The following is a 12,671-nucleotide window of genomic DNA, read 5'->3' as shown; positions in this document are numbered from 1 at the left end:
ATTTTATTATTTATTTTCCATACAGATAGTCTGATTATGTTCATTTGTCTATCCTTTTGTTTGTATATATTTTAAGAGTTTTTTATTTTATTTTATTTTTTTTTTTATTTTTTTTTATTTTTTATTTTAGTATGTATGAGATCATTTATCAATATTACCTATTGCCCACAACTGTGTGGCAGATTGTAATATCTATCAATAAATAAATCTATCAATCAATCTCGTGAAAATATATAAATGAAAACAATATTATTATATTCAGGTAAATTCTATTGGATATTGTAAAATCATTACTTTGCTGTCATTGTTCTACGACTGATTCTATTGTTATAGATCAATTTCGTTACTGGTCTTTTGTCAAGTATTGAATGCCGTAAATAGGTACAAAGAATTGCGCTCAACTACTTTCAAAGAATTGCCGCTTTTCTTTATAGCCGTTACCAATGAACAGTGAACTATACTTTAGAAATATTTGTAAAAACTAACTAATAAACATTTAAAAAATCAAATAACATTTGATTGACTACCCAGAAACAAAAGTATGTTCTAATTAATAAATATTATTGTGAACGTATATGTCTTTGTATTATCATTATTGTGATTATATAGAATTATGATTTTTACTTAATTACAGCGTACTTAAACGCCTGAAATTGTAGTTTTAGTTTATTTTTTATTTATTTATTTTTTTTAATGAATGAAGATGGTCCGAGAAGCGGCCTAAACGTTAACTCAAAATAACATAAAACCTTATGCAATTATGCAACAACGTTTCGACCCACTTTGGAGTGCTTCAGCAGGGATCTCTCCTAGCATGTAAACCAACTACTGAATATTCAGAGAGTTCAGAAAATTATAATTATTTAAAAAAGTAACATTCCAATTTGTTTTAAGAACTGCTTCCTACAACCATTTTAATAACGAAATATACCACACACAAATGCTTAAGCATTCTTATTGTTCCACTATTAATAAAAGTCTGTCCAGGTCCTTAAGGATATCCAACTAATTTCCTGACGCCTGCATCTCGGAGCAACTCCATAGATCAATGGCGTTACCAAATTGGACCGGGCAACTGGGCCCCAACCGCCCTATGATTTGTGAGGACGGTGTGGGAGGGAAACAGAAGCAGTGCTTTCGAAAGAGCCTTGTCCGGGAGTCGTCGAATAATGAGCGACACTCGCGATAAGTTACCATCAATTCTATAATAAGTTAGGATACGGTGGGGTATCATTAGTTATTCCAACATTTAAATAGAATTAACAGTCTACCGGCGACACCTGTTTTTTTACCAGGCCTAAGGTTGGAGTAGGTGGTCCTCTGATATGGAAGGTCTAGGTGTGAGTTCGGCTGTAGATGCATCCATTTAGATTAGAGAGAGTTTTGGCTATCGGGAACTATAACTATAAATTACCGCAGAAAAGTTATATCTCTCATTATTGTTTACAAGTAGAAGTTTTTTTTTTCACTTTCACTCTCCTACATAAGGTATTGCGATCGAGCAATATTTAAGAATCGATTATTCAACGGAAATACATATTTTAAAGATCTCTGGATCCAAAAAAAAAAATAGTCTTATTAAGTGATCTGTAAATACATGAATATTATATCTCAAAAACGAATAGCACGAAATCGATATTACTTATATAAGGCAGGTGGATATATTCCTGCGATGTAACAACAAGGTTTTTCGAAAATAATTCGCGAAAGTGGCTCTTTGTTTATATCTATTTATGATTTTAAACATTCTTTTGAAAACGGCTCTTACAATTTCAATTAAAATTGTTATATCAATAGACAATTTAATGATAATTAATATCAGCTAAGTCCTATTATTAATAAAATAGTTCGGCAGGACTTGAATACAGAATTTTCGAAATAGCCTCACCTAATGTAACTGATAGACATAACAAATGATTTTATTAACGCCTGAAATATAACAAATAATTACAATATAGCATCGAATAATTCATTTGATATATTTTTCAAATACCAAATGGTAATATAATGTATGGAAGGAATCGAAATAGGTTTTTATCAAGGTAAAGTATCTTATTTCTATATGCTCGAGTAACATTAGGTATCGTTTAATTCAACATGTTCCATTGTGAAATATTCAAAAAACATATTGACTTTGTTAGATATGATTTTGTTTTAACTCTTTGGTAAATAAAACTTCTTCGAAAACAGTGTTAGATATCATCGTCCATTTTCTGACGTTAGGTGTTTTTTAAATAAATAAATTTATTTCGTAATTCGTCGAGTCTAATACGATGTATTTTTGCTAATAACCAATATAGCATTATTAAATAAATTCATCCTTTTGTTATTTATTCTTATAATTAAAGGAGGTCAAAGTCAGAGTGGTATAAATGCAATAATCTTCATTTCGAGTAGCAGTTGGTTTTATCAGAATTATTGTGATGAATTTTAAAGTCCAATTCTGTGTCCAAACTTATTAAATATTGATATGAGGTTTGATTAGAGATAGAGGTAAAATTAAACTTTCTAAACTCCATTATTGATTTATTTGATAATGTCTTACAATTTTGGAAGTCAACGAAGATGATTTGATTTGATGGTGATTAAGCATATGTGTAGTGTACTAATAAGTGAACAAAAAAAAGTTGAAGTCTGACTTCTTTTACAACTTAATTTTTTCTTAGACATGAAAAAGTCATTTTTTGTTCAAATATTTGTCTTTGAGACACTTATATTTTCTCCTTACACCACTATTACTAGCACAGATTGGAAAAGAAATTAGTTTCTCGGACTTGGACTTCACGAGACCAGACTAGTTATGTGACTTTCTAAAGAAGCAAAAGTTTCTTGATTGATGCCATTTAGAAATGTGATATTCAGTCTCACCTGTCATTCATCTTCTGAATTTCCTGTGTTTGTGTTATTCCAGTGCATGAAAATTTAAGTAGTAGGGCTTTTTAATTTACCTAGCGAATTTTTAAATATTTTGTAGAAAATTAACAGTAGTAGCCATATAGTACCAATTTTAAGTAGCCATAATAATTCCTTTAAACAAAGTGAATTGTATATTTTGTAAAAAAAAAAGACAGATTTTAGAAATCAACATAAATCCCATAAAGGGAAAATGTGAAATAAAATAATTAAGGTGAAAAATATATATAAATATAATTGGTTTTTCTGAAATCATATAATGATTGTTATCAATCTATAGTGTATTTGTAATATAATTGTGTAAATTAAAACATAAATGTACAGGTTGATAAATTTTAACTTGTTTTTAATATAATAATTTGTACAGTGGACTAAATAATGGATCTAAACGTTGTTCGAAAGACAAAATAAATTCAAAATATTTTGAACCCTTTGACGCAGATTAAATAACGAAAGAATTATAGATAATATTTCTAGATTTCAGAATAAATAGTTTAATTTATAATAAATTATTATTTTCCATATTTTATAATAATATTGATTAAATAAATAATGTTTATTCCTATTTCTTCAATATTCAATTCCAAACGATATATAACATACTTTAGTTTCATTGGGATTTAATCAGAATAAAATAAAATTTTATCTTCAAAAATCTTGCAAGTAATCTTGAATTTAATGTTTATTTATTGATTAAATATTTTAAGCATTACACGGTAAAATGATGCAGTTTACATACAACATTTTGTATTATAAGAATTATTTATTATTCTTATATATATATTTATTATTCTTATATAACTAATTATTATTATAAATTAATTAGTGATTCAATAATTTAAAATTTATTGACCACATAACGCACATTAATATCAATATTGCTAATAATTTATAATTTGTGAATGTGTATTTATTTCATTGTTACTTAAATTTAGCTTTCTTTCTTTTTCTTGTACATAAATTATTTTTTTATTTATTTGTTTATTATTATTTAATTATATTTTAATGTAGATTCTTATTTTTATGTATAAAAATTACGATAGTATTTTTTTGTATTTATTTTCTTTTAATTCAATGAGAACTAACGTTATCATTTACAATGTTCTTTCCCTTATTGCCTTTTAATTGTTTTTTCTTTTATCTTCCATTTCTGTGGACATTGTATGACTGAATAATTAAACACTAATACTTAATGATCTTAATTTGTGGTAGATTTTATTAATTCTCTTTAATAAAATAAAAGTTATAAATTACCAAAAAAAATTATTTAAAATTACTAAAAGTTAGGTTGTCACAATTGTGGTGGGTGTGTCTACTTTACACTCAACCCATAGGTCGTACGTGTTTCCGAAACCACATTAATTTATAATGGGAAAATAATTATAAAAAACTTTTCTTTTTTTTTGTTAATTTTTAAATTTAAGTATGATCTAAATCGCAATTTTTTTTAGCATTTCTTATTATTAAATTCTATCTAGTAATATATTGTCAGATATATTTCAATTATAATAACTCTATCAGTGTGGGCAAGCTTTTAAGATACTGTATATACAGGAAATCAAAGCATGCTTTGAAAAGCGGACAGGATGACAGAGCATGATTTACAGCATTCTGGACGGTTATGATGCAATAAGAGCACTGCTTTAGGGTGGATAGGATTATAATATGAATTATTTCTTTATATAAATATATATATATATTTAAAATTACATTCTTTTATTGGATATCAATATTCTATCACGTATGATGAACTTTTATTTACAGGAATTGACATTTAACATTAAGTTGGGATATGCAGGTGAAACATAATATATCTTTTCAGGTTTTTGAGGTTACATTATTTCAAAACATTCACGAGATCTCATTAATATGCGGCGAACAGCTTAAAAATTACTTGATCCTTCGCTTGAAAATTTACTACATTATGTACAACATTAAACTCTCAAATTCTTAGAAGAATAAATTTGTTAATTAGTAATTTTGAAAGAATTTAAAGCAATTTACGACTTGTCTGGAAGTAAAGCTTGGTGTTTACGGTGATATTTACAAACTTGTACAGAAGTAATCCGACACCCAGCAGAGAAAGTACTCAACTGATGCGGGGTACCATCCATTCAGAGCCGGACGACATACCGTGCAGATATATTAGCCAATATAATTTCCTCAGCCAAGGGTCGGACTATATTTACACAATACCACAACCGGGACTCGGATCCCCCGCCTCTCTGTCACCCTCTCTTCATGTTAGGAGCTCCAGGATCATACTCGTATTCAAGGTTTCCATGTTTTGGAAGATATGTTTTAATAAGTATCAAATTAAATGAATATATCAGAAAAATATGTGCTCATTAAGTTAATTTTTTATAAAGAATCAATCTGTATCCTAGAGGTAAAGAGCCATAGATGATGACTTTACTAAAAAATCTTTACTTACAATGATTTGAGGGAAAATATATCTTCAGATCGAAAATTTTTTCGGAAAATAATAACAGTATTATAAACAATTGGAAAGCCTAAGATTTTAGAAAAAGTCATATGAAACTCATGAAATTGTCGAAGATAGAAGCTTAGAAGTTGTAGATAGATAAAGCAATAGGTCTGCTGAGATTGGAATTAGTCGATTAAAATGCTCATTTGGGAAATTAGCACATTAAAGTACCGATCCAGTGAATAATACAGAAATAACGTTTCTAAAACGAGGGAAGATTAATTTTAAATCAAATTAGGTTGGTAAGTAAAATTTGTGTGATGCATGTTAGATATTTTTATTAAAATCAACCAATCTTGATAAATCTGTGATATTTTATTCCAAATTTGAAATTTAAGTTAAATATTTTATTAAAAAATTATTTTTTCAAATATCGTGCCATGATTATTTATCAAATTAACTTAAGTAGTTTTAGAATAATACAGAATACAGAGTAAAGACTATGTTTACTGTAAAACCTCAAAAACTGTGTAAAATAATGGTTTCTATAAACTAAAAAACATTATTTATTTATTATGTTATATTATTATTATTATTATAGTATTATTTATTTATTATTATATTAACAAAAGCTACATTATTTACCTATTTCGCATTACTAAGTATTTTTTGTTTTATAGATAAACATTTGTTAAGGGAGTTATATGAGTGTAAAACACATATGAGTGTAAAAAAAAAACTTATGTGTTTTTTATTTAGAGGGAAAAATCTGTTCATAGTGCTCTCCTATAAATTCAGGGTATAACATCTTGTACTATACCTCCGAGGAGTAGAACTATTTTTAATTTACTCAGAGCTTTTTTTGTTATTTATTTGTCTATCAAAATAGCGCTGTTTGGGCACTTTGAGGGTCTAATGTTTTGATATTAGACTTCACTCAACATCAGGGACCTGGAATCCCGTAACAAATCTGAATGTTTGGTATGTATAGAACACAATTTATTTTTTACCACTGGTTGTGATAAATGATATCTATAAACATTAGTCCAGTATCTACATGGTCTATAGCGAATAGTATATATTTATCTTGGTTATTATCAGTACAAAATCAAACATTTAATATTTTTTCCTTCATTTGCAGGACGTCATTTGTTTGAATACGTTAGTTCATCGTCAGTCGTTGCAAAATATTATGAAGAGAAAAGGAACCAAAGACATAAAATTAAATGTATTTTGCACAAGCTAATTTCTGATGTTTTACAAGATATTGGGACGGGTTGGCCTCTAATATTGACATGTATCCTTGGTCCAGGTTGAGGCATAGATTAATCCATAAAAATATCATTAAAATGTATCAGAAAAATGTTGGATACTCTCCTTCTAAGTATTGTTTTATTCGGAGGAAAACATCTGCTCGAACTGCTCTCCAGTAAAGTTGAAGAAATATGACGTACAGATTTATTATGCATGTTAATTTCTTTATTTTTTGAAGATCTAGTTTATTTCGGCGCTTGATGATTTTTTTTTCAGACCTTTATCAAGATAACATATTTTGAAAAAAAAAACGATCTCTTCTCCCTTTTAATTTTTAACGAAATTTTGGAATATTTCACTTTTGAAATAAGCGGGAAATGACAGCAAACATGTTAGTTAGGGAAGAATGTGAGGAAAAGAAGTAAGCTTCAATCAATATTTTTATAATCCAGTATCTATTTGTTTTTAAATGCCTTTTTAAAACACTTGATGAGCATTTGATTAAATGAAAAACATCTAAAATTTAAATATTCATGTTTTTAAACAACTTTGAATGAGTATTTTTTTTTTAAACACGGCTTCATCATTTTGAAAACATCTTTATCGATCATCTACGGTGTAAAAAAAACCACCATTGGAAATTTCAGCTTCAAACGGTGAAATTCATTGTCATTGTCGTGGCAATGAGATGGCCAAGAACCTATGCCAGCTTTCATTATGAAATAAGTGATCTGTTCCTATGGGTCGCATTTACTCTAACCTAAAACCTTCTGGAATAAACTCCGTAACACAGAAATAATTTTTCAAATTGGACTTTCAGTTCCTGAAATTAGAGCGTTGAAACAAACCATCACTTTTCCATGTTTGTCTTATTATTATATTCGATTAAACAATATATAATGAAGTTTTTAGAATAATATTGTTACTCATATTATGAAATACCGTTTTTTTATTTATAACAATAATTAATTGTTTCCATTTAGGAGCTCTACATTCTAACAATCATTCATTTTATCTTGAAATAAAACACCAAACATAAAAAAAAAATAATAATAATAATAAAATATTTAAATTCACTAATGACACGAATCTATTAAGTATCATTATTGATTTCTAGATATTAATTAAATATAGTATTAATATCTAGAAATATGTACTAAATTTAGATATTAATAACATGTTTGCTATTATTAAACTATCAATTCAGCAAATTTAGAATCGGGCTAAATTAGTATATGCAAGTCTAAATTTTCCTTATTCTTCGCTAAGTTATACATTATAAATAAAAAAAACCTAAACCCTACTTCAATAAACTGCGTAACACAGAAATATTTTTTAAATCGGACGAACAGTTCCTAAAATTAGCGCGTTGAAACAAACCATTCACTTTTTCATGTTAGTCTTATTATTATAGTATTAGATTATTATATTCGATTAAACATTATATAATGCAGTTTTTACAATAATATTGTTAATCATATTATGAAATTATAATAAATAACGTTGTCGATCCAATCGGTAGCGTGATAAGGTGTTTGCATTAACACACTCATCGTTGGCAAACATTTTTATCATCATCTCAGGGTGCCTGATTCACGATCTGGTGATGCTTACGTCTGTGAAGAATTCCATTCAGTTCTATCTCCTCATACTGCTACTAGGAATAGGCGGATTGGTATTCGCGAAAATAGTGGGAGTTGGCGCGAAAGGTTCTATTTTTGGATTCCGTACTCGATAGGCGTTCCTTTCCACGAACGAGTTTAACGAAGGACAACGGGAATGTCTAGATTTCCTTAAATAAAAAGAGTCTGTATCGGAAGATCCTAGAAGCCCTCCCATTGGCTGGCTCCCAGGTCTTCTGACTGCATCTGGTGATGTCTGACCAATCAGATCAGACCACCTCGGATCCAGTTGGCAGTGTGGCAATTGCCGTTTCCCTGCTATCGTCGTCGTTTTTTATTTATAACAATAATTAATTGTTTCTATTTAGGAGCTCTACATTCTGACAATTATTCATTTTATCTTGAAATAAAACACCAAACATAAAAAAAAAATTTAGATTCCTTAATGACACGAATCTGTTAAGTCTCATTATTGATTTCTAGATATTAATAACACATTGGATTAATATTTAGAAATATATAATATGTACTAGATATTGATAACATCGTTCCTTTCTCTGTTCAAAAAATCTGTCAACTATTATTATATTGTCAATTCAACAAATTTAGAACCGGACTAAATTAGTGTATTCAATTTTAAATTTTGCTTATTCTTCGCTTAATTATATATTATAAATACAAATATGTATATATAATGGACTATATATAAAATATATTATGGACAGTAGAAATTTAATGTTTAAATAAAAAATAATATTTTTAATTATAAGAAAGAAATATAAATCATTCCGCTGAAGTGATTAAAGTATTTAGTTTATATATAATTTTAGATTGAAATTTCGTACTGGTTAGTTATAATTAAATTTTTTTAATACAAGTTTAATCGACTAATTGATGTAATAAGTTAACTTCATCAAAAATATTCTTTAAAAAATTTATTTGTAACATAATTTCTAAAAACAAAAATAGAAATTCATGACACCTGAGCATGAAGTTTTTTATCTTGATTTTAAATATCGTCAGTGCTATGTAAAAATAACTAATCAAATAATTTTCAGAAGAGTATATTTATTGTACTTTGCCTTATCAATAAAATATTTTTTTTATGAAAACCTACAGCATATCTATATTTTTGAGATTCTGGGCATTCTCCAATGTTATTCAAATAGTTACAAGAATTAGTATCAACGAATATTTCTGTAAAAACTGCCCAATATAAAAAATACCAAATTTATTGAATTCACTATTTTTAAAGAAACCTGACAACGCATGTACATTTTCACTTTTCTATTTTGCTTTTAGAAAACGTGATTTTCGTTTGCGAACCTATTTATCATTTTAAAAATATTTTATTTGAAAATACTATGTCAATTTAAACAAAATTGACAGAACAAATAAAAAATTAATTTGTAAAAATATCAATTTGTTATATAGATCACATTATGAACTAATATTATAATTTCAGATGTATTGCTTCTTTTCCACTTTAAATAAAGAAAATTCTGACATTAATAAAAAAATAAAAGATAAATTAAGATTGTTATAAAATCTTTATTTTTGGTGATTGTAACTTGGTGTGATTTTTTTTTAATATTTCAAATGTATAATAAAAACCGGTTTCTCAATTTTGAATGTTAATTAGAATAATTATTTAAAAATTTAAATTTTGTGCATTGCCTCTCCAGATTTTTTTTTTTTTTTTTGTAATACTTAAAAAATATTATTTTTAGCGCCAATCATTTTGATGTTATTTTTAATATTCATATTTTGATTTCACTTCTCTAGTGACACTTTAAAGATGTTCAGTATTTACTATCAACTATCGTACACTCACCTGACGTCGGAACGACCCACGAGTACGATCGCGAGGAGACAGCAAGAGATCGCCACGACCGAACGACCCATCTCCCTTCGATGGCCCGGCACCGACTGAGCTGCACTAGCGAGAGCTCCCCTCCAAGATATTGCTGGCACCCTCCCCTAGCCTTCCAGAGGGTGCCTTATCTGTCTTCGCTCTCCTTTATGCCTCTCTTTTATTATCTATTATCTATTATTTATTATCTGTTTTATTACATTTTGATGTCTTGTTAAGGACTGCTAATCAGGATTCGTTGACAATTAAAACATGAATGCCGACCGATAGATCTTTTAAAGTCAACTCCTAATCCTTAAACTCTTTCAGACAACTTATCAGGCCATTAATTGATTTGTGACTTATGTTATTTAATTAAAGTCATAAAATTTTTCATCAGACGTTGTTTTATCGAAACGTTATTGTATTACCCCTTTCAGTGTCGGATCAAAAAGTGCGAAGATAAACGGCCGAATTTTTACTGTTTTACTAGGGTTTGGAAAAAGGCTCATAAAAACGAAAAAAAAGAACAATATTTACATAATTCAAAAAGCAGTGTATCAAGGACGAAATTGGGAATAAAAAAATAACATTAATTTTTCTATATTCATTGAAAATTATATAAATAACAAAGGTATAATTAATCGTAAAGAAAATAAAAATTGAGTTCTCTCTTCAAAATGAAAAACGTATTCGCACATACGAAAAGTCATCTTTTCTTCATGACTTTATATAGACCATTTATAAGTATATACTTTGCCTTTCCAATATATTTTGTAACATAAATAATATTGCTTAACAAAATTATAACCACAACTAGGTTTTTTTACGTTGTTGAAAAACTTTTTTTTAATTCTCTCGTAATGAAATAACACAATTTATAAGGTATTATAAATTTATTTTGATGATTTATATTGAGTCCTCCCGCGATGCGAATTCTAAACCACTACAAGGAGCGTGACGATATATTGGCGCTGGCACTTTTCTTCAGTACAGCAAAGGTCAATATAATGTCCTCCGGCACTATTTCTACAAATACAATTGTACAATAGGCGAAATATTGTACAAACATTCTATTTTTTATCGGGTTATTACTTGAAGGAATTTAAATCAAAACGTTGCAAGCAACACTTCAAAAATTTGGATTCAAGTCCAGAAATACAATCTAGAATCTAAATTGGTGGCTGTTGGAAGAATAAGTCACAACATCAATAATGCGCTGATTTTTAGGTTATTTTAGATGTTTTATCAATTTTTATTTAGTTGTTAGTAGAATGTTTTAAATTTTACTTATTATTCAGATTACATATTACATATAATCGCAAATAGTAAAATTTATGATGCTTGAAAATTTGATTACATAGTAGTCGTATTGATTTAACATATTCATTGGGCAGATTGGCTAGGACACTTGCGCTGAGAATTCATTTGACAATCAGAATTAGAATTATCTTTACAGCAAAAAAAAAATTAAGCTAAGAAATAGATAGACTTTGAGTTTGAATAAAACCATAAATTCTCTTTCGCTCATAAGCAACTTTACTTAACCAATTAGCCATAAGTTTCAGTTATAAATAAATTTCACTAGTTCTATGACCTTCATGTTTACAATGAATGAATACTTAAGATCCAATCGATTTTTTCAACTACTGCTTTGTATCAACAATTTCCTAGGGATAGGGAACCACTACTAACGAGCACTGCTTACTCACCTAATGACTAATTAGAAGAAAAGGAAAAATATAAATTTATTAATTGATAAACTAAAATTGGCTTCTTTATTACTACATTAATTAACTGACTTATTTTAGATTGATTTAACATTTCGGCGTTGTATATACTCAAATTAATTTTCCTGATCATTGAAAATTACGTTGCCGAAATTTCAAGAGCATAAATATTGGCTCAACATTTAGGCAAGGTGCTACAATAATTTATTAAAAAAGAGGAGAAGGAAAAATCTAAAATTTTGTCCGGATTTCTCAACTTACCTTGGGAAGGAGAATCCAGGGGATATTCTCTGTAACTCCTCTTCCCTAGAAAATGATTGGAAAATTAACCTACCGAAATAGCGTTCATAATCTATAATTTATAATACTTGAATGAGTAATTGATTCGCTCTATTTTTGTAGTTTGAAGTAGGTTCTCTAATCGCAAATTTTCAAATAATTGATACACCGAACAGTTTTTGGATAATTATAATTGAACCCCGTTCAATCTTTTTTTACTTATCTATTTTCTGTTTAAACAAACTAATTTCTATCAAGAAGTTGCTCATAGGTCCTGATAACAATTCTGTTCTTGTTAAGAATATGAGAAAGATAATTCCTTCAAAAATAATTAGTAGGAAATTTTTCTCTTTACCGCCCCGCTCCCGAAATCCCATAATTAGGCCCGGAACCATCTTACTTTTAAAAGGAAAATAATGGGTAGAGCGCTGCTAAAAAAAAAATCGCTTAAATCGAGCAATATTGTAAAATGGATCAAAACTGGGATTCGGAATAGAAATGAAGATATTTCGTTGGTTTGATGATCTGATTCACACTTGAATAAAATAATATTGACTTTTTCTACTTAATTTATTTATTTACTGCAAGCAAAA

General features: G+C 28.1%; 1 protein-coding gene across 2 annotated transcripts in view; it reads right to left on the bottom strand.

The window, feature by feature from the left end:
* Positions 1-10,166, bottom strand: part of GIIIspla2 (Phospholipase A2 group III) — a 164,208-nt gene extending 154,042 nt beyond the window's left edge. For both annotated transcript variants that reach the window (XM_067050023.1, XM_067050024.1), the window contains exon 1: positions 10,052-10,166. In XM_067050023.1, coding sequence (XP_066906124.1) covers positions 10,052-10,122 — 71 coding nt within the window. In that variant the 5' untranslated portion in view covers positions 10,123-10,166. The remainder of the gene's footprint in view (positions 1-10,051) is intronic.
* Positions 10,167-12,671: the final 2,505 nt, after the last annotated feature.

The sequence above is a fragment of the Halyomorpha halys genome, unplaced genomic scaffold, assembly GCF_000696795.3.
Source record: "Halyomorpha halys isolate HHAL.00 unplaced genomic scaffold, Hhal_1.1 Scaffold126.1, whole genome shotgun sequence".
Taxonomy (NCBI): domain Eukaryota; kingdom Metazoa; phylum Arthropoda; class Insecta; order Hemiptera; family Pentatomidae; genus Halyomorpha; species Halyomorpha halys.
The sequence above is the reverse complement of the archived record's forward strand: the minus strand, read 5'-3'. Positions and strand labels throughout refer to the sequence as shown.